General features: G+C 41.1%; 2 protein-coding genes across 6 annotated transcripts in view; one reads left to right on the top strand and one right to left on the bottom strand.

The window, feature by feature from the left end:
• PTPN21 (protein tyrosine phosphatase non-receptor type 21) overlaps window positions 1–3341 on the bottom strand; it is a 67336-nt gene extending 63995 nt beyond the window's left edge. For both annotated transcript variants that reach the window (XM_074996653.1, XM_074996654.1), the window contains exon 1: window positions 2802–3341. The gene's annotated coding sequence lies outside the window, so the exon portion shown is untranslated. The remainder of the gene's footprint in view (window positions 1–2801) is intronic.
• Window positions 3342–8500: 5159 nt separating this feature from the next.
• ZC3H14 (zinc finger CCCH-type containing 14) overlaps window positions 8501–22281 on the top strand; it is a 37537-nt gene continuing 23756 nt past the window's right edge. For 2 of the 4 annotated variants that reach the window (XM_074996651.1, XM_074996650.1), the window contains exons 1-8: window positions 8501–8592; window positions 9498–9540; window positions 16260–16374; window positions 17386–17426; window positions 17802–18000; window positions 18384–18807; window positions 20262–20428; window positions 21881–21981. In XM_074996651.1, the coding sequence (XP_074852752.1) occupies window positions 8557–8592; window positions 9498–9540; window positions 16260–16374; window positions 17386–17426; window positions 17802–18000; window positions 18384–18807; window positions 20262–20428; window positions 21881–21981 (1126 nt within the window). In that variant the 5' untranslated portion in view covers window positions 8501–8556. Of the gene's footprint in view, window positions 8593–8655; window positions 9371–9497; window positions 9541–16259; window positions 16375–17385; window positions 17427–17801; window positions 18001–18383; window positions 18808–20261; window positions 20429–21880; window positions 21982–22281 lie in introns of those variants that run through there. The other 2 variants (XM_074996649.1, XM_074996648.1) reach the window with 2 other exon arrangements.

Here is a 22281-nt window from a genome sequence, read left to right as displayed (position 1 = left end):
AAAATGCAGGACAAATGAGAGTTAATTAAAGATAAAGGAGACAAATTATATATGTGTCTATTAACAGGAAGGGGATGCTGTAGTGATCAAAATATATGCTTAGCTTTAGAGTTACCAGAACCTAGCCTGAAGGCACTAGTTACTACACTATGGAATTTAATAATTAACCCAATCAACAATGAAAACCCAGACTGCCACAGGCAACATAGTCTGTAGCATCAACAGTGGTAGCAGTTCTTAAATGTCTGCTCTATCACAGTGACTAAAGGCCTGTCAGTATTTACCATCAAGTCTTATATTTCACCAGTGTTGTGCCCTGGCAGCAAATATTTACTCTGGGTAAGAATATAATATAGAAGTTTGTTAAATCATGGACATTGTTTTGCCAGCAAATTGTTAAACTTGATTTCTATTCTATGGTTTAGAAAGAATCAAAACATCAACTCCTTGTTTCCAAAGTCTTCCAAACAAAATTTCTTCAGACTACCATGTGTTTGCATCATATATTTAAATGTGTTGGCTGATTTATGAAATGACCTGTCTTACAATATTTTAATTAAATACCTTATTTCCATAGTACAGATTAATTTTGAAGGTGGAGGTAGATTCCAAATATACCTCCCTTCTATTCCCTTAAAAATTTATACAATACTTGAATTAGATTATTAAATTTTTTCTTTATTATGGAGTGTTCTGACTCAATCAAAGAAAATTCAGAATATATGCATACCGAGCTCTGTGTTCCCTTTTGTTAGACACTAGGGAGCACAATAGAGGTAGACAAAAAGGGACAGATGACCCCATGACCCAGAAAGTGAGATGATGTAGCACCTCAGTGACCTACTTAAATCCCCACATCAGGAAACCCTCCCTGTCCTCTTTGCATGGTTATGATTTGGAGCAGTTTGTGCTATTCTGTGCAACCCACCCGCCTCAGCTATAGGCACATTTCCACAGAAGACTTTGCTAAGTAAGGGAGGCTAGATGAAAGACCATCTCCCTTTACATAAATGCAATACCTAACAAATGTCTACATACAATTAGAATAGAAACAATAATTGCTGGAATTAGCTTTCCCTGCAGTGCCTAGGGTAACGTGGGGTTTCCAGGCTTTCCTGTTTGCTCTGATCCAGATGGTCCTGCTACATAATAGTAATCATGTTTTCTGAGACAAAACTTTGCAGCATTTCCTGCATACCAAGGGTGAAATCCCCCCAGTGGATTTATTACTGGTAGTAAAACTTGTGAATCACTGACCAAGTTTGTTTTCCTGTGCCTTGGTGTTGAACTGCTTGTACATCAGATTATGCACTTTTCTCTGATCCTTGTAGTACCAAATATAAAAACTAAATTATGGAGCTTTCTGTCAGTTTTTAATCAAACTTTACATCTATTTTCACACTGTATCCCTTTAGAACAATTAAACATGAGACTTTCAGTCTTAACTCTAAGGAGTCTTTTTTCTTTTTAAGAAAAGTATCCAAATAACATCTATACAACTCACTACCTCCAGAACGATTCACAAATTAAATTTATTTGATGAGAGTGTCCTTTAGTTATTTCTTTGACAAAACCAGACTTATACATAGGAAGGAATTTTAAATAAGACTTCTTGATCCATTAAATGGGAAGGAACTATCAAAACATGCTAGGTTCGTTCTGAAGGCCATCTTATGTTATTTATGCTTCCCTACTAATGGTTCAAACTAACTGGATTATATTTGAATTATATTTTGGGTAATTTTCCTTACTTGTGAAACATGCTTATTTGACTTTTTAAAATTATTCTTAGGAAAACGACAGTGAAATTAAATATTTACACTTACGTAACTTGCAATCCATATCATTCACTGAATCAAACGGCTAGCCCCTAACATATAATAACCCAATTGTACCAAACAAGTAAGAACATGATTTGAGGAATAACGTTCAGTAGCACATCAATCACTTATTGATAGCCAAGTACAATTCTTGCTAACAGTGCAGTACTATTGTCATATAACAGCTGTCATGTTGTGCTACCATCTGCTTCATATTTGTTTCAGGCACGACTTCAAATTTGTGTGTATCTGCACTGTTATGGGGTTTTTTTTTTTTCCTTCCAAAAAAAAGTGAACTGTGCTATGACACCAGTCCTTGCAAATCCAATCAACTCTGCTGAAAGTAAAGTCTTTATTTAACAATCCTAGAATTTTCATATACAACAGCCAAAAAAAAAGAGAATTTAACTTGCTAAGTTATATACATCCATTCATACAATGCATAAAATTTTATATAAGAATTTAGCCCAATCTGGCCGCGAAACAAACAGAAGTACTAAGCATTTGAATCTCTCTCCTCTGTATGCATGCCTCCTAAATCCTCCCCCACCATTAGCTTTCATTTAACTTTGCAAAGCGTCTCCTCACACACTTTGCACGGATGACAGCATGCAACAAAACTGCAGCCCGGGGAGGAGAAATGAGGTTCCCGCTATTTCAAGTATTTCAGTGTAGAAACATATTTTATAAATAACAGACAATGAACACAGGCAAATCACTTCCCTGGTCCTGTTACACTGTCACCACTCAGCCGCTGGTATTACTTACTGCCCTTCTCCGTCAGAGCACGGGCAGAAAGTGCATCTCGCAAAGTCCCTCTGCAACCCGCAGAGAAAAGGCCCCGAAAACAGCCCTCACCTCCCCGCTCCATCCTGGTTATTGTGCATCTTGAAAGGAAACGCCTGGACCTGTGCAACCTGAACACGCCACACAAAGAGGGACAGGACGTGTTTGCAGCAGCGCCCCAGGCGCTCCCTTTACCTGCCGCAGTGATCCAAAGCCACGGCGTGTCCCTTCCCGCATCCTGAGCCGGACCAACCGCTCAGCGCCGCCGAGAGCTCTTCCCCCCGCAGCCTCCTCAGCTACATTCCCGGGGATCGTGCCCCCCTGGCACCAACCAGCTGCGCTCTCCGCTCCCCCGCCTGCTCCTCAGCTCTCTCATAGTGAAAACACGCCCCACTTCCTGTCTCCGAGCCCTCGCCCCGCAGGGCGCTCCGCTGGGCAGGGCACCACAGGGCAGCCAAATAAACCTGCGGCACCAGCCGGCTTTGCAGCCAGCGCCTGCCCGGGGAGAGCGGGCCGCGCGCTGCTTGAGCACAAAGCCAGTTCTCTGCACTACGGTGTTTCAACCCCTCTGCCTGTGCCGGCAAGTTCTCGGGCGGGAGGCGTTCGCCAGGCGGAAGGATACACGGACAGATGAAAGCGAAACCCGTCCGCTTGGAGCCCATTACCTCAGGGAGTTGGAATGCCTGGCAGGGGGAATGTCAGCAATGGGACAGCTGCTCCCCGGGCTACAGGGCATTGCAGGGATTTACAGCACACAGCGGGCGAGCCTTTCCTTTTTTAATCAACCGATCGTTTATTTTATGCCTTTCCAATTAATAAAGGCTCCTTTCAAACCTCGTGCTCTTATTTATACGGCGCCTGGAAATATGTTTTACGTTTTCATGGTACTTACGTTTATGAGCTCTGTACATGGAGTTGCCATAGTACACTATGTTAATGTCTATGGCTTAAAGCCGCAAGTGATTGTGGAGTAAGGCCTAATCCAGATGCCTTCTCAGTACCAGCACTGCTAAATGCAAAAAATTGATTAGGAAATAGATCCTTGGTAGAGGAAAACCCCATGGAAGTCAACAGGAATTCTGCAATTAATAAGAACTGTAAGATCAGGCACTGAGGACTAATTAGTTCATGTTTATAAAACAATAACTAAAAAAAGGCCTCATAAATATTTCGGATTAAATCTCAGTCACTGGGTGGGAATAAATGGGGAGTTCTGCAGAGCAGTTTTGACCCCCTACCCAAGCTTTTTTGTAAGGGAATGACCCTCCTTTTTGTGTGGGGGCAGTGATAAGCAGTGGGAATGCCTTAAAATTTGACAAGAACAAAGGAGGAAAGAAACACCAGTAACAATGAGATTATCATAAAATGTCAGTTATACAATCTGAACTCTTCTTCATGGTTTAGGTAGGTCTAACTTGCAGGTCCACCAGTAAGCAGCAGAACAGTGACCTATGGCAACACAATGTAGGTAATATTTGTACAACGAGGAACTGTTCCTGAGTTATTTCTTCAATGCGTTAGGCCCAAACATGTTTGAATTACATTTTTTTCATGCTAAGCACAATTTCTTTTCCCATCTATCTTAATACTACTGAGCTATATTTGTGAGGATCAGTGGAAGCCATAGACTCCAAGACAAAATTAGATTGAGGAATTTTATGTTGTGAGTGATCAGTAACTGTACAAAATTACAATATCCCAGTTATTCCCAAACTATGCTGACTTATATTTAATCTTAAAATAAATATCAGCATGTTTAGGCACCCAAATAACCTTAACGCCATAGTGATACGTTGCAATAATCATTCTATACTTTAATTTAATGCATTTGTGATTTGGTTCCTCCTAGATTACATTATATTAATCTTAAAGGTATAGAATTTCCTTCCCTTTTTACTTACCTAAGGGGGTCAACTACAGGACATAGGGAAAGTTATCCGATGTCTCCCGAATACTACAATCAACATAACGCATTGCAACACCAGGTCTAGTGGAAAATCCTCTCCTCCCTTTAAATCCCTGTAAATGGGTGCGATTGCTCCTAGCTACAGGTGATTGAGAAGTTCCACCTCTTGTACCTGTTAAATCTCGCCTTCAATGTGAACGTGCGCTGATCTGAAGGTGGTTTTACCATGGAACCTTATGCTCAAATAAATCTGTTAGTCTTTAAGGTGCCATAGGACTCCTCGTCTTTTAGGTCCCTAAATTTTCATCTCTGTGTTTTATTTGTGTATCTTACACTAAGTAGCACACAGCTCCGCAGAGACGCTTGGCGCTCTCCATGGCCCCTCACCAACTTGTATTTCCACCTTTCCTCCCCCGCCCTGCGTTTCTCTCGGTTTCCCTAAGAGGGACCCTTCCCGCCCGACCCACCCAGCTTCTCCGCCTCTCGCACCGTTCTGTCACATTCCCACCCGCACTGTTCTCTTCTCTCTGGGACCCCAGCCCTCGGTATGGCCCCAAAATCAAGTCAGGCAGAATCCTGAAAGCAGCTGCGGCTTCATTGGAGTTTACTGCGCATGCTCTGATTTCTGACGCACGCTTATTAATAGAGGTCGCCCTGGGCGCTCATAGGAGGTGGTTTGTGTCAGCGGTTGGTTGGGGTGGGTGCTGTACTCAGCTGTCATTCAGGCAGTGGGGGCGCCTAGCCGAGCTCCTTTTCTACCCGCTCAGTATTTGGACCAGCGAGGGACTGGGACTGGGCTCTCCCGGGACGTCCCGGCCCAGGACACACTTTGAGCCTGTTGGTTCCCTTCCCCTCCTGGGAGCAACGTGGCCCGTGAGGGCGCTGGCACCGGTGGTCAGCGGGCTAGCACTGCTTCTCCGTGCCACGCTGGTCCTGGGCAGAGGGCTGGCTGCGTCTTCCCTGTCCGGCTTAGCTGAGGGCCTTGCGTAAGCGGCGCGTGGTGGCTAAATGCGGGAGTTCACTGTGCCGCCTTCCTGGTGCCCAGGTGTGACCCCAGTTTTGGCTCAGGAATGGGAATTGCTCTTTGTGGAGATTTATGACGTCTTCACTCCTTTTTACAACTCTCTTTTCTTCTTCACTCCCCTTTCACGTGCCAGTGCTTGGGAGACTTCCTCCTTTTTTTTTTCTTCACGCTAGATGTTACTTGTGACAAATGCAGGATGCTTTACAAAACAAGGTGACATCAGAGCTGTTAAGGACTTGCCAGGTGTTTCAAAGATAGGAGGAGTGTTCTTGTAGCCTTGTCAGTTGCAGGAAATTAAAAACAAATGGGAGATGTGATGTCTCTTAGTAGATCACCTGCTGTTGGCCAGAGAGACAAGCTTTTACACTGAGCTCTTCTAAGTTGGAAAACTTTCAGTGTCACAGCTAAATATTCTGTTTCCTAGACCTGAAGAAAAGGTCTGTGCAAGCTCAAAAGCTCCTCACCCCACCCACCTTGTCTATCCAAGGCTGTGGTGTCCAATATGTTTCATTCTTGCCACGTGTGGCAAACAGGGCACTATATTGTGACTCTTAGAGCCTTTAAATGGGGCTCCTCCTGAGAATCACGTGCGGGGAGTGCTGTCCACCCTGTCTGCACTTGCGCCCCACTACTTGGTGGGAGAAGTGCATTGTGGTGGTCCTGGTGGTGACTCTGGTGAGTCACCATCGTTAAATTAGAACAGGGGAGCTGGGGAGAGCCTGGCTGTGGTGAAGGGCATTTATTTGGGGGGCAGGGGTGCTTTGTGGTCAATATGGAAGGACAGCAATCATGAGTGTAACAATCTGTGAACTTCTGTTGGACGCTGCTGATCTAAGGTATATTTTAAGATCCCAAACAGTTATGTGAAATGCAATACTGTGATTTATTTGTTGAATTTTTAAAAGATTAAGTGCCAGAGGGATACAAAGTGACATACTGTATCTCTGCTCCGCAATGCATCGAGTCTAAAAGGTGTCCATTATACTTCTGAAGATGAAACTTCTATCTGAGTTTGCTCTTTCTACTTTCAAGGTACAAATGTGCCTCATAAACAATGAAGTGCAGTTCATCATTTTCTGTCACTGAATGTTTCAGTTGGGCTTATTATTGTGGTCTCTAGCCACAGCTTTGTAGTTAAAATTCTGTTTTGTACTTAATATAGAGAAGAATCACTGATGCATGAAGAATACGGCATACCCTTCCCAAAATTACAGCATTGTATCAGAAAATTCATTCTGTATTCAAAGATAATTTAGAAGTAAACCCACTAATTACTTTTGAGATAAAATTAACTTTAAAATATACCCTTTATCATTCAGGCCTTCCTTGTCCAGACACTTTCATTTCTGTATTGTACTGAACCTATAAGTATTTTTTGCAATTGTCCTCAATGTCTTGAAAGCCAATTTAATCTACTCTGAGACCATAAACAAAAATATTGTAATAATTTTATAGTAACTGAATGGTGTTGCTCCAGGACAGAGTTTTTGTTTAGATGCCTTTGCTGGTTTCCCCCATATTTCAATATTGTTCTTTTAAGTATAACCTTAACTCCTGAGTTTGTATGCTTGTTTTGAGGGTAACTACCACATTGGATAATGTTAATGTTTTTACTTTAAGGATCCTGATATATTCTTTAAATAGTGTTTAAATTTCAATTATTAAAAATGACAATGTGTACGAAAACCATTGCTTGCCATGACAATCAGTACTGTCTCGTTTCCTTGTACTCACCTATCTGTCTGGAGCTGATGTCTTGTTTTAATCAGGAGTGAAAGTAAATTTCTTACAGGTACTGTCACATTGCAACCTCTGTGTGAGCAGGGGGTTCAGGGCATTGGGGTGGCGATGGTCAGGAATCATGGTAGCAGGGGTAAGTGGTGTTGAGGGTGCTCAGGGTAGGGGTGTAGATGTAATGCAGAGCAGGGGGTTAGGGTATATGGAGGGCTCAGTGCAGTGATGTGTGGATGTGCAGAAGTAACATCACCTTAATTTTTGTTTTAATGTTAGCTGTTAGGGACACATTCAGTTGTACACTCTCACTATGCTACTTTGTAGCAGTCCAAAGTACCGAGGATATCCTGGCCTGTTAAACTGGATTTACAGTGAGCAAGACTAGGAAGGGCAAGACCATACTGGACTCCTGGCTGGCTGTTGACTCCTGTGAGTGGTGGCCAGACAATTTTTGCTGCTTCTGTCACTGTGGTTCCTTGTAGAGCCCTTTTTATTCACAGATGTAAATTTTGTATCCACACAGGGTTTTTACCGCCCCCCCACACACAAAAAAAATAAAAATTGCAGTACTAGCATTTCTTGGGAATTCTGAGAACCACAACAGAGCCTAAAACTTAGACTTGGGTGCTTAAGTACCCCTGCACAGCTCATAATCTGAGCCGTACCCGTTAGTCTAAAGCTTCACAACAAGCAAGCACTCCTGTAGCACCTTAAAGGCTAACAAATGTACTTATTAGGTAGTGAACTTTTGTGGGTAAAACCCACTTGTTCAAATTTTCAGACTGGAGTTGGCAATTAGAACCCTAATTGTCTATTCTAACCTGAAAATCTGAAGTGGGTCTTTCCCTGAACGCTCATTAAAAACTATCGAAAGTGTTAGGTAAGATGCTACAGGCCTACTTGTGTTCTGTTGTTTTTTGTTATCCTTTGTTTGGTGTGTTGTTTTTTTTTTTTAAATGTCCAATGTACCCCGGAAGAAAACTTACAAAATGGCCCCCCCTTGATTCAGAATTGAAGTAAAAGGGGTATTTCCACCCCCTCTCCCCAATTATTTAAAAAAATGGGGTTATTGCGGGCCGAGAGGGCGGGAGCTGGGCAGGTGCAGCGGGAGGGGCTCTGTGCGGGGGGCGGGGCAGAGTTATGCACCCGGCACGCTGAGGAGCCCGCTTGCTCTGTACCCTCAGGGCGGCGCTGCTCCTGGCGGCCCGGCAGAGGGCGCAGCAGGCGGAGGCCGCACTCTGTTTGTCTGCCCGGTCGGCGCCCGGGACGCCTCAGACGGTGCGACCATGGAGATCGGCACCGAGATCAGCCGCAAGATCCGGGTGAGCGATAAGAGGGCCGCGGGAGAGGCTCCGGGGCGCTGGGCTGCCACCGCAGGGCACAGACATCCCTTCCCGCTCTCCGGCTTCCCGAGGGGTTATGGGTCCTGCGCTCCAGCCGCTCAGCCGGCAGGGGCGGGTGCCACTGACCGGGCAGCCGCCCGACCGCTAAGGAGTCCCGGTCCTAGGTGTAAACCGTCCGCTGGGCTCCGCGAAGTGCCCCTCCCTCCGCCGCGCGGGAAGAGGGGATGGGGCGGGTGACAGGGAAATGGCGAGCGGCCTGAACCCCTGTCCCAGCCAGCGCCCCACCCCGCTTTCATCCCAGTCCTGCCTCTGAGCCTGCGCTCGAATCCGCGCGGTGCAGCCACACCCGGCTGCGGAGTGGGCCGCACGGACACTCGGGATCCAAGCGAGGCGGAGGCCGAAATTTGGGTCTCAGTTTTGCAGCTTATACCCCTCAGCAGTATGCGCCGCCTGTGGGTCAGAAATCCGAAGAGAGAGTCCCCAAAGTCCTGAGCTTGCTTTAACAATGAGATAAAAATTGGTTTATTTTCCTTGCTTGTCTTATTTTGGGGGTTCACATTTTCCAGTGTTCCTCTGCAACGATGCAGGACTGGGAATTGATTTGAAAATCTCAGTTTACGTTTTTAATTTTATGAGTCCAGGAGCTGGAGCTTTGAGAAGGGTACCAGATGTTGAGAGGTTGATAATAACATCATTTGGGAGTTTGCACTGCACATATCAGAGAAGAGGAAAAATAAATTCAGGGAAGTCAACAATGGTAAAAGATCTGGCAAATACCTTCTAGCATCCAGCATTATTTCAGAGTTTGGAGATTAGTCATGTCCAGTGTTTCTTAACCTAAATGCAACCTAAATGTAATAATCTTAATATATTTTCTTTCTTAGGGTGCTATAAAAGGAAAATTGCAGGAGCTGGGGGCTTATGTTGGTAAGTTTAATTCTGCTTTGTTTGGGCTCATAATAGTTAAAGGTGGGAAATACCTGCTAACTCTGTCCCCTGGGAGAGTATACAGTGTGTTTCCTCCCATGATAATGTCTGCGGTTCAGGTACTACATTTTACTTTAGCTATTTGTTCTAGTGCAAGAGCAATTTACAATTTGATCAGGCCCTTCAAAGACGGCAGTTGCCCCAGGGCCCAGTGAGTCAAAAGGGCCTTGGGCTCTTGGCTGCTGCCATCACACTTTCTAAATTTTCATCTGAGCGATGGCTGGTCCAGAAGGGCTGATGGGGGAAGGCTAGCCCCCACGCAACCCCTTCTACCTATGGGTCCGCCTTTTCTGGTAGTATGAACCAGGGTCTTCCTCCACCTTGCCTAGTGACCGAGCAATTCTGTTACCACCATTCCTCTGAATTTGATATAGTGCTCTTGATGCAATTCTAAGAGAGGCTTCAATCCTGTATTTGGATTTTAACTTAAGAACTCTAGCATTCACCCTGGAGTACAGTTGAAGTTAATGGTACATGGATGCAGGGATCACATGGCTGATCAAGGTCAAGTGAGGTAGCTGGATCCAAAGTAGTCCTGCCACTTATTTAAATATGTCAAATGGATAATTACATTTCCAGGTTTACACAAAGTGATAATGAAATGGTGCCCCTTAATGAGGGCCCTGCCACATTCACAATCGTCATCAATTCCGTGGTCAAAGGATTTTAAAAACTGCAAAATTTCTTGATTTCAGCTATTTAAAACTGAAATTTCACAATGTTGTAATTGTAGGGCTTCTGACAAAAAAAGGACTTGTGCATGGGGGTTGTGGTATTGTTACCCTTACTTCTGCACAGCTGCTGGCAGTAGCATTGCATTCAGAGTTTGGCAGCTGGGGAACTGTGGTTGCTGGCCAGGAATCCAGCTTTGAAAGCAGAGCTACCATCAGCAGCAATGTAGAAGTAAGGATGGAATGGTATGGTATTGCTGTTTTTATTTCTGCACTCTTGCCTGCACAGCTGGGCCCTTAATCACCAACTGCCGCTCTCTGTCCACCCAGCTCTTAAAGCAGCAGTACAACATGGATGTCATAGGTATGGTACTGCCACCCTTACTTCTGCACTGCTGCTGATGGGCTTCTGCCTCCCATGCTGGGCACATGATCAAGATTACAGCCACTGCTCTCCAGCTACACAGCTCTGAAAGCAATGCAGAAGTTGGGATGGTGATACATGACTCTCTTAAAATAACCTTGTGATCCTTCTGCATCTCTCTTTTGAGTCTGGCACCCCAATTTGAGAAATGCTGTTTAGTACAGTAGACCTTGAGTTACGCGAGGGTTGCGTTCCTGGGCAACCTTGTGTAACTCAAATTATGCCCGAGTCGGTGTGGGGGGAGAGCCGGGAACCAGATGGCAGCCTGGCTCCCAGCTCCCATCCGCTGGTGGGAGCCAGGAAGCTGTCCAGCGCTGATGCGCTGTTTCCAGCTCGCCTGGGCTTGTGAGAATTGGGAAACAGATCAGCGTTGATCAGTTTCTTGGCTCCCACAGTGCCAGGGAGCCACTGCATGGCTGTCTGCTGCCCAGCTGGGGGAAGCTGAGAGGGAAGACAGCTGTGGCAGAGTGGCTTCTCCCTGGCTTCCTCCCAGCTAGCAGAGCTGTGGGCTAGAATGGGGAGCTGGCAGAGGAGCTAAAGTCCTGCCAGCTCCTGGAAACCCCAGGTATTTGACTTGTGTTAATGCAAGTTAAGTGTGAGTCAACATTGCGTATATAGGGGGTTTACTGTATAGGGTAGAACCCCATCAGAGGCCAGATTTTATGTTGCATGACACGTTGTGCATGGCTGTTAATTTGATAGGGTCCTATCCATCATCTCAGCTCATTATGTCTGAAGGGGATGATTTTTCATTGCAAGTCTATTCTGTAATTTTGTCAGTCCCACTGTATATTTGATCATTCAGCCCTGCAGTCTGCCTGTCTTTGATTCATCTCTTTTCCTCTTTTACCTTTTGGTTGTCTGGTTTCTCAATTATACATCATCTTTTTCAACATCTCTCAAATCAGTTCTTTCTTTATTCTAGTGCCAAGATGTTATTAGTACTCTAGTAATCTCTGATCTTAATTACTGCAAATGAAGAAGTTAAACAGAAATCAAAGGGTACAGTGCCAAAAGTGAAAACCTTGAAAGCTTCATGAAAACTTTCTCAAGACACCATAATGGAAGTTCAAATTAAATGTATACCCAAATTAAAATACATGGAAAAAGGACCAAAAAAGTGGAATTTAAATCCTATTGAGGAAAATAGAAAGGAGTGTAAACACTGGCAAGTGAAGTGAAAAAATATAAATAGGAAGGCCAAACAGAATTTGAAGAAGAGCTAGCCAACTCAAAAAATATCTGCATTTTTTTTTAGTGTACATCAGAAGCAGGAGAATGCTAAACAATTAGTAGTGCCACTGGATGATCAAAATGCTAAAGGAGTACTCAATATAAGGTCACTGTGGAGAAACTAAACGTATTTTTACATTGGTCTTGATTGCTCAGGGACATTCCTTGTGCAAGGAAGATTCCTCAGCCTAAGCTATGTTTTTAGGTGACAAATCTGAGAATCAATCCTGAAGCAGGGAATCAGCTTCTGTACCAGATTACTGGAGAATAGGCTAATATGAAGCCAATTTTTTTAAAAAAAGACTGATTTATCCCACATCCTATTTCACTTCATATTCTGACATTCAAGTTGTTGTGGCTCTTTGTCTTCTTTCCTTGCTCCTGATTTTTACACCTTCTTTCATGTTGCCGCTAATGCTTGGAATAGCCTTCCAGGTTAATAATCACCTCCATTTCTTCCTTTAGAAAAAACAAAAATCTCCTTACTTCTTGAGCCAATTTTACTATTTTGAGCATAGATAGTGTACATTTTTTTTCTGGTATGAGTCTGTGCCCTCCTGTTGCTAGATTTTCTGCAAAACACTGTCATTGTGTTTCTAAGTTATTTATAATGTAGAGATGACTTAAAGGAAAACTTCACAAGTAAACAAAAGAAAAGAGATTCTAAAATGCCTATCCATAATTTTTAAAATATATCAAAAATCTCATATTTTGTATGGAGGCCTGAGCATTTCCGTACATTTTGGTAAGAGAATTAGAACTACACTGCAGACAGTAATAACTTATTCTAGAACGGCTCACAAGCCAGTAGTACAGGGCTCAAATGAATTTTTAACCACGGTACTATAAACTCTCTCATGCTTCTCTGTACATGGTGCAATATAAAGAGAAAAAATGTAATTATGTTCATTTACGCTTTGATTTCAGTTTAAGATTTCTTCCTCTTTCTCTGATATTTTTTCTTAGGCCTCAATATTGTAAAGCCTTAAACAGGCTTAAAATTAAAGTGTTCAGGGTAGGGACAATCTCTGGGTTGGCATGTTAAATACAAATATGCTTGACCTTATGTGCTGTAAGCAGTCTCCCTGAAGTCAGACAATTCACAGTGTAAACTTCATCACATGAATAAGTTGCTTCATGTTTGGGCCTTTTTGTTTTTTGCTTTTTAAATAAAGAATGGATGTACCATCTTTTAGGTAGTAATCATTAATATTTTTAGCAAAAGTCATGGACATGTCATGGGCAGTAAACACAAATACACCTGTGACCTGTCCATGATGTTTACTGTAAACGCCCTTGATTGAATCTTAGTTGACCCAACCCCTCAGGAGTGTGGTTGCTCTGGTGGGCCCACTTGGGGGGTGGGAGGGCAGGGTGACTGATTAGATGGTCCCCAGGGCTGGCGCTGCAGAATCTCATGGAGGTCACAGAACATCATGGAATCTGTTACTTCCTTGACCTCTGTGGCAGTCTCACAGCCATATCCTTATTTCCTCTCACCAGCATTCCCCACCACTCCCTCCAATAAAGATAGTAAGGAGGAATCCTGAATTGGATTACCCTCAGTCAGCATTATTGGTTTTCTTTTATATTTAGTCATAATGGTAGCTTGGGGTTGTGCATCATTAAGCAGCTGCAAAATAGAAATGGCTATATCTAACCCTTTGTATGAAGTCATTCAAAATGTTGGTGCCCAAAGAGCTATTTAGGTTTTAATAATATAATTCTTTGAAATGGAAAGCACTATAGAGAATTGTGAAGTGCTTTTTCACAGTAAGGAATAAAAATATGATGACATCCTTTCATTGGTATTCATCTAAAATGGACAACAGCTTGTTTTTAATCTTCTGTGCAAATTTAGGCTCAGCTTGAACAAAATACTTAAACATGTATGTAACTTTAAGTGACTTAACTGGCACTATGATACCTAGTTATGCATAAGTTGAAAGGCTTTGCTGAACCCAGACCTTAATAATTATACCACACCCCCTGAAGTAAATAATGACTTTGTTCTATCCATTCATTTTTTCATGGAATATTTGAGGTTATTAGGTAAAAGTTTGTCTATAAATTTGAGGCATAAGTCAGAAAGGAAATTTCTATTTCACTGCTGTTCCTGAAGGAGAAGGTCCTTTTGCAGTAGAGAGCTGTTATCTTAAGTATTTACATAAATAAGAAAACATATACTATGAGTATTTAAAAGTCTGTAATATATGATTGTGATATCAAAATGACTGTTCACATGCTTATCATACATGTGTAACTCACTTGCTCTTTGAATATTTTATTGTAATCTTTAATTTGGGCTCTGGTGGAGTTGACGTTTTGTGTGCTTTAGTGGTGTCTGAAGCTTGTGCTGTATATCAGAGGAAGTAGAAAAGCCTGTTAGTGAAAAGCTTACTTATTAATTTGTTTATCAGAGAATTTATTTGTTGTACTCTTCATAAGTAGGTATGTGTGACCATACCATGGTGCATTCCAGACCAGTGAGGGGCTGTCTGACTCCTGCCCTGCAACCTTGGATGTCTCACTTTACCTGCTGGTAGTATCAGAGTGGTAGCTGTGCTAGTCTGTAGCTTCGAGAACAACAAGAAGCCTTGTGGCACCTTATAGACTAACAGATATTTTGGAGCGTAAGCTTTCGTGGGCAAAGATTCATGAATCTGAGGAAGCGGGTCTTTGCCCATGAAAGCTTAATGCTCCAAAATATCTGTTAGTCTGTAAGGTACCACAAGACTTCTTGTTGTTCTCTTTGCTGGTAGTAGCGCTCGCCTAGAGCATTTACAAATAGCCTTCCATCATGCAGGTCACATCCTGAGTCTGTACAGCAGCAGCCTGCCAGCCATGCATGGGTTATGGTCTAGCTCTCACCAGCCTTGTATTCTTGCAGGGTGACCCTGACACGTTTGCAGTCTTGGCTTGCATTTTTACCCAGAAATGTATGTTTTGTGCTGCCCCATCCTTTCCTGGATAGTCTACATTCATTCTATCAAGCTTACCTCCTTAAATGGAGTTACTTGAACTTAAATTTACTGAATGAGCTAAAACAAATTTATTAACTACAGAGAGAGAGTTTTTGAGTGAGTAGGAGCAATGAGGTGTAAAAGATTGAAATGGTTAAGAAAATAAAGATAAAAATGCTTTCTAGTGCCTAGTTTAACAAACTATATGAGATTAAAAGAAAATTACCACCATATGCTACGGTCAGCATAACTGACCAAAGTTTCAGTGCAAGACTGTTCCCCCAGAGTGCAATGGCTCCTTCCTTTGTTTTTCTTAGGTGCAAAAACTGAGCTGGATAGGAAAGAGGGGATGGAAATTTTGAGGGTTCCCCCCTCCTTTTTATACTTTATTTTGCTTTGAAAAGCCTTTCCTTCTGAGACCCAAGAGGTTGGGGGTAGGTTGGACAAGGGTGACCTCATGCTGTTTCTTTTCTAAGATGCAGTTATGTAGCACTTTAAAGACTAACAAAATAAGATATTAGGTGATGAGCTTTCCTGGGACAGACGCTCTTCTTCAGTGAGTCTGTTCCACGAAAGCTCATCATCTAATAAATTATTTTGTTAGTCTTTAAAGTGCTACGTGACTGCTTTTTTGTTTTTGATGGAATACAGACTAACACGGCACAACTCTGTCACTTTTCTGAGATGCAGCTTTCTTTGTCCCTGCCCCAATTTATTGCCAAAGAATGGCCATAGTAGGATACGACCCCTTAACTTTATTTATATCTGGCAGGGGCCTCTGCTTGCTGTTTGCCTTTGAGAAACTGGTTTATCTCAGTCCCCAGATTTATCTGGAAACACATTTCAGTCATGATTTCGTCTTATGGTCATAACTTTACATATAATGGGGCAAGACAGGAGTTTTCAAATGATACCCCATGAGGCATGCTTTGTACAAAGATTTTTACAGTACTGTGTAGGATGTGAATACAGGAGTGCATTCTGTAACAGTATGTCATAGCACAGAAGCGTTTTGATGAAGCAACTTTATGACACTACCTGTGGCGTCAGTGATACATATTTTTCATTGCAAAAGAGAGAACCTTGAAAGCTTTTGGCTTTGCAAGAAAATGTGCAAGTAATTACCAGTCAGTTTAAACAGGTCTGTGTTGCTGTTCTCTTGCTACATTCAGTGCTTATTGTTTAATGAAGATCTTTATTCCAAGAGGTATATAATAAAACTGGAGAAAGATTCTGATGACTTCTTTGGGGATCTAATCTCTGCCTCTTTTGTCCATGTACTGTACATTGAAAATCCTAAATTTCGTTGTTAATTGTAAAGTTGCTTTGAAACAAAAAATTTTAATCTTTTTTTTTTCTTCCAATTAGATGAAGAGCTCCCTGATTATATTATGGTCATGGTGGCCAACAAAAAGAGTCAGGAGCAGATGACAGAAGACCTGTCCCTTTTTTTAGGGAACAACACTGTCAGGTTTACTGTATGGTATGTCTGTGAGCTACTTTTTTACCTGAACCTTACTACTTATAGTTATTTTATGACTGCTTTCTGTATATGAGGCTTGAGAATATAATAGATTATACATTTTATCATTATGCAAGTAGCATTTGATCAATTAATTTTTTTCATGTGTATGAAGTGATGCAGTAAACTAATTGATTATTTTTAAAATTATTACCTTTTACCTGCCAATATTGAGGTAGTGGTAACATATATAAAAATAATATTTAGATTATCACCATTATTCCCCTTTTGTCCATTTTTTTCTAATTGAACCTAGAGATTTTGAAATGTTCAAGTAAATTAAGTTAAATATGGGTTAGCGGAATGCGTTTCAAATATATGAAGATAATCAAAGGAGTTGCCTTTAGAAAAATATTTCTGCAAAATTCTATAACTAGACAATATTACAGTGCAGTCTGGTTAAGGTAGATATATTTTGTAACTTGCTTTTAATTCAGATTTCAAACACCTTCAGTTTGAGATGTTGATACTGTGTAAGTATCGTAGGTATGCAGTGTTATAACTGTTGATCACAGGGTATTAGAGAAACAAGGTGAGCAAGGTAATAGTTTGTATTGGACCAACTTCCTCCATGAACTCTGCAACATTAACAAACTCAAAACACCCATCCTATTTATTTTGAAATAGTGTGTGTGTTTGTCATTTAGATAATGCCAAAGTTATTTCAAAATAACTGCTTTTATTTTTGAGATCTCTTGGCCGTGTAGATGTAGCCTGTGTATACCAAGCTGATTGTGTCTGGGAGTGTATAAATCTTGATTGATTGTAGGATTGGCTGTACAAAGGGATGATTGTTTAAGTAGAAAGAAAGTCCACTAACATGAGGCCTGTTAATATGAAAGAAAACTTGAAAACCTTGGCTGACTTTTGAAAGGCTTCTGTTCTCAAAGAATTTAAATTACTCCTCTCTCTCTCTCTCTCTCTCTCTTTTTTTTTTGTCCCCTATGTCTCTTTTTACCCTCCCTTCTCCAGGCTACATGGGGTGTTAGATAAACTTCGGTCTGTAACTACTGGTGAGTAAAGTTTGTCCAAGAAAGCAGTAGGTTAGGGTGAACAGATGATATTACACTATTTTCTTATACTTATGTATATATTTTGCCAGTTTTTTTAAAGGTCTTAATTGGCTGTATCATTAATATTTATTATATGTGATTTCTGTGGCTCCTGGCTGTTAAGAAAAAGGTCCTGTACTTTGCTTTTGGGATGAAGTAAATATGACCCTTTTAAGTAGGTATTGGTGCCTTTTTGAGTCTTGTGTGTTTGTTTGAGTATTTCTGTAGAGGCCATATGCTCATTTGCGTATGGCTATAAGGCCACACTTGCTCTACAGTTGATTTACAAAAGCTAGGTCATTGAACTTTAAGGATGAAGTGCATCTGTTTTCACAGAACCTATGAGCCTAAAATCTTCAGACTCTAACATCTTTGAGAGCAACTTGCCTTCCAGCAAAAGCAATTCATGTGGGAGTGATGAGAGACGGCGTGAGGAAATCCTACCACCTCTTGCAGTCTCTAGCAGTCGGGCTGAAAGAAATGATTCCAGAGTTTCAACCAGTACACTGGAGCAGAGAGCTGCTGCTGCTGCCCGGTAAGGCTTCTATCTGCTTATTGGCAAGGATTGAAATGGCAGAGAATAGGTCACTGTGATTGTTGTTTTGAAGAGCATTTGGGAGTAGCAAGCTGGGAGACAAGGGAAATGGATGCTTTTCCAGAGTCAAGCAGAAAAGGTTTGCTACTCTGTGTTGCATAGAATAAATACTATACCTTGCAGTTTACTTCATGCTTCTTTATGCCATAAACATTCCTGTTTTAACTAACTAAACCAAAAGTAGATGTTAGATCTGCCAGATTTTTTTAAAAGAGCAAAATCTTGTTTTTTATTTCCACTTCTATTTAAAGCGTTATTCTGAAATTTATTTCTCAATGATTTTTGTCTGGCAGTTAAGACTTAGTAACCTCTTCTTTCACCAGGCAGTCATATGAAGATGGATCTGCATCCCGCTTAATGTCAACGGTCAAGCCTCTAAGGGAGTTGTCACCTTCTGAAGCTGTGATTGATATTAAACCTGAACCAGATGATCTCATTGATGAAGACCTAAATTTTGTACAGGAGAACCCATTGTTGTCTCGGAAGAAAGCTGTTGTAACTGTAACTTATGGATCTTCTCGTCCTACTGCTGAAATCTACCGACCACCAGCTAGCAGAAGCATAGACAGCCATATACACTTACAAAGATTGCCACAGCAAGGGAGCCTACAGAGTGGTAGGCAGTTAGACATGGAAAGCTGCAAGTCTTTGGAAACAATCCAGATATGTGATGCAGAAGCACTTAGTACGTTAACAGAGAGTTATAGGCCCGCCTCCAAACTGAGCACTGATAAAATAAGCAGTGAGGTTAGTATGCAGATCTAAACTATGTCCTTATTTGAAACACTCTGAACAAAGGCATGTCAGACAGCTAGAAGGCCATCCTGGCCCCATTAAAGTCAAAGGGAATTTTGCCATTGATGGAAGGTGGGCCAGGATTTCATGTCTTTGATTCATTTGCCAAAAAAACCTAGTGTGCTAAGGCGGAGTAAAAAAAAAACAGCTCACAAGTTACTGAATAACTCGTAATGTGACATCTGTTTGGTGCTTTACTGATTTGTAATAATGAGGTGGAACATAGTTGGCAGTGAATATATGGTAGGTTAGAATAATCATTTTAATCTCTAGGTTTTTTGGAATAGCTGTGTTCTTGCAATTAATTCTTTTCTGTAGTTTGCCAGTTGTGGAATAAAGACCAACATTGAAGAGTAAAGAAGGACATATATTATTCATCTATGTAATTGTGTGTGTACCTTTCTGTATTTTTTAGGATGCCAAACAACTTTGTATTTCGTGTGCATGAATCTTAGTCTCAAAAGCCATGGCTATTATATCGCTTGCTATGGATGCCAAAATGATCCTGTCAAAAGCAAGCTAATAATTCTAGGCCTGTTACGTTAGTTATTTAGGAGCTTTGTGTAAAACGAAAAGGGATAAATGGATAGTTGATTTTCAAAGTGTTAGGACTGCTAACTTAGTAAAGGAAAAGAAGTCTTACATTCTAAGTGGAACTGTTTTTGACTATACATTTTGCTTTTATATAACACTTTTCATCCAAAATACTTTATAAATGCAGTAACCAGCATTCTCCCAGTTTATAGACAGGGTATCTGGATTGTGAGAAGTGATGTGAGTTGCCCAAAGTCACACGTGAGTTAGTAGCAAACCAGTCACCTCTCTTCTTGGGGTATAGTAGACACTCTCCTCTGAGTCATTACTTTCTCAATATTTAAATCCTGTATAATATTACAATTCTGTGTTTAAAAAAATAGAGGGATATTTATGGAGAGATCCCTAGAATTTGGAATTTCATCATCTTTAGCCTTGCCTTATACAAGTTTTAATGGCCTGAAAAGTGTTCTGTTCCCCATAGGTGTTTATTTCTCATGGCATGTGTCCTTTGCAGGGTTGCTAAAATCCTGTGGTGCATCATTGTGGTTAGTGAATGTTCTGCATTTGTCTAAAGCTAATGCTGCTGCATAGGGGAAATAGGAAAGTACAAGCAGTATAAACGATACCCTTAACAGCAGAGTTCCATCTAGATATTAGGGGCAATTGTGAGTCACTGCCTAAAACTCATTCTTTCTATAGCACTTTTTTCTCCTTGCACATGGTACAGTACGCCCAGGATTTTAAGAGTATCTTGGTGTCCTACGTTATTGATTAAATGGAAGCTTTCCACCTCTAGCTATTAATGAAATAACAAGGTCTTGTTTGTTTGCATATTAACATGGCTATGATTAATGAATTGTTGGTTGCAGGAAGAAAGCTCCAGGAAGAGAAAATTGCCAGTTATTAGCTCAGTGGTCAAAGTGAAAAAGTTCAATAATGATGGGGAAGAGGAAGAGGAGGAGGAAGAGGAAGACTATGGGTTGAGAATAGGAAGTATCTCCAGCAGTGTGTCTGTACCAGCAAAGCCTGAAAGAAGGTACTTAAAAAATTCTGGTTTTTAATATGAATCTAATACAGAACAAAAAACCGTTGACATTGATGCTTCCATTAGCTGTTATAATACATTTTAAGTGTATTGGCCTACTAATGGAGTTTTTCATAAGCCTCTTCGATTGTCCTCCCGTAATCAGTATGAGCTGTTTCTATATTGCTCTGGTTTTTCTCATGGGTTTATAGTCTGTTCTCATTATGTGTGCATGCTTGACAACTGAATATAAGAGTCTGTTGAACTTTCAGGTTATGTCACAGCACCTTATCAAGCTGAGTGAACCAATATAATGTTTCTTCTGGCTCAGTTAATTAATGAAAGATAATATTATTTGAGGAGTTTTGCTTTGTTTGTATTTCAGACACAAACTGGTCTCTTGCTGTAGTAGAATTGGATTATGGTTCTTGTCTTAACTCATTGCTGGTATTTGCTAAATATATATTGCTATAAATGGAAGGAAACAAATCCTTAGCCTCCCACAGGAAGCCGGTTTAGTTTACTCTGTTGATGCATTGGCATCTCTCCTGCCTGCTCTTTGAGGCAGTGTTTATTTGATTATTATTATTATTATTAGATATGCTTCATCTCATTCATTATCAAATTTAGCTATTCATTAGTGATTCTCTTGGGTGCTTCAGCCATAGGAAGAAGAAGAATACTAGGGTTGAGATGTTTCTAGCTCCTCCTATATTCATCCTGGGCTTCTGATGTTAATTGACTTATCTTTTCAGCTATATGGAATGTCTTGTATCTATTACCTGGTTATTGAAATCCAAACAGGAACATGGTTATTTTTAACTACTGCTGCCAGGGTTTAATACTCTTTTTTTACAAGGAGAGAAGGGGCAGAATACTGAAGTGATAAGCTGGTGACCTAACACGCATGTGTGCGTGTGACTTTCACTGCACCAAAATATGTGATAACCACAAGTTGTTTTTTGTTGCTTAAACAATAAATTCTTCTCTTTGCTTCTATAAGTCCCTGGATATTGCTTTTTCTAGTCTTGTAGAATAGAAAGCTACAACATACACATTTATACTATCTCATACAGATTTAAAATTCTGTCTTGATGCTTTGAATGTCCAGTTCCCATTTTAAATTTATGGCAGTGGTTGAGATGAACACAGTTGTGAGGGAGCGTGATCAGGGACTGAGGTGATGTGTACATCAAGGTAAATTAAAGATTTGGTATAGTGTGTGAACTAACTAGCTAAAAATATTACAGTTGAAGAATAGGGTCTAAAAAGATTGTTCATTAAAGGATGTTTTCCAATTGTGTATTCTGACTGCCCTGTACTTATAGTATTTTAATATTTAGCTGAAAGTGAAACATTCTAGTGCTGGATTTACAGTGACCATTGGAATTCACATATCTGCAGGAATAATTAATTTATTTCTCTCTGTCTCTGTGTCTCTCTCTCTCTCTCTCTGTCCTTCAGACCTTCACTACCACCCTCCAAACAGGCCAATAAAAATTTAATATTGAAAGCTATATCTGAAGCTCAGGAATCTGTTACAAAGACAACCAACTATTCCACAGGTAATTCATGCCATTTTGTGCTCAGCAAAGCTTGAGTCCTTCTGGATTTGCTTTCGTGGGTGCTGTTAAGTAGATTTGACATCATTACAAATGTGGCAGACTGTTCTGTGTTTGCAGTTTAACAATAAGGTTTGGACAGTTAATAAAAATGGATTGGAGTAATGGAGATGGAGATATGTTCAAGAATTCCCCCTTTTTGCCAAAAGAATAATATTCTGTCTTGAAGAGGTTGTGTTTGAATGAAATTAATGGTAAACTACAAATTTTCTTAGTTAAGGCAGGAGGAGAGAGTGGTTAAAG

The sequence above is a fragment of the Carettochelys insculpta genome, chromosome 6 (assembly GCF_033958435.1).
Source record: "Carettochelys insculpta isolate YL-2023 chromosome 6, ASM3395843v1, whole genome shotgun sequence".
In the NCBI taxonomy this organism is placed as follows: Eukaryota; Metazoa; Chordata; order Testudines; family Carettochelyidae; genus Carettochelys; species Carettochelys insculpta.
This window is presented reverse-complemented; position numbering and strand designations above follow the sequence as displayed.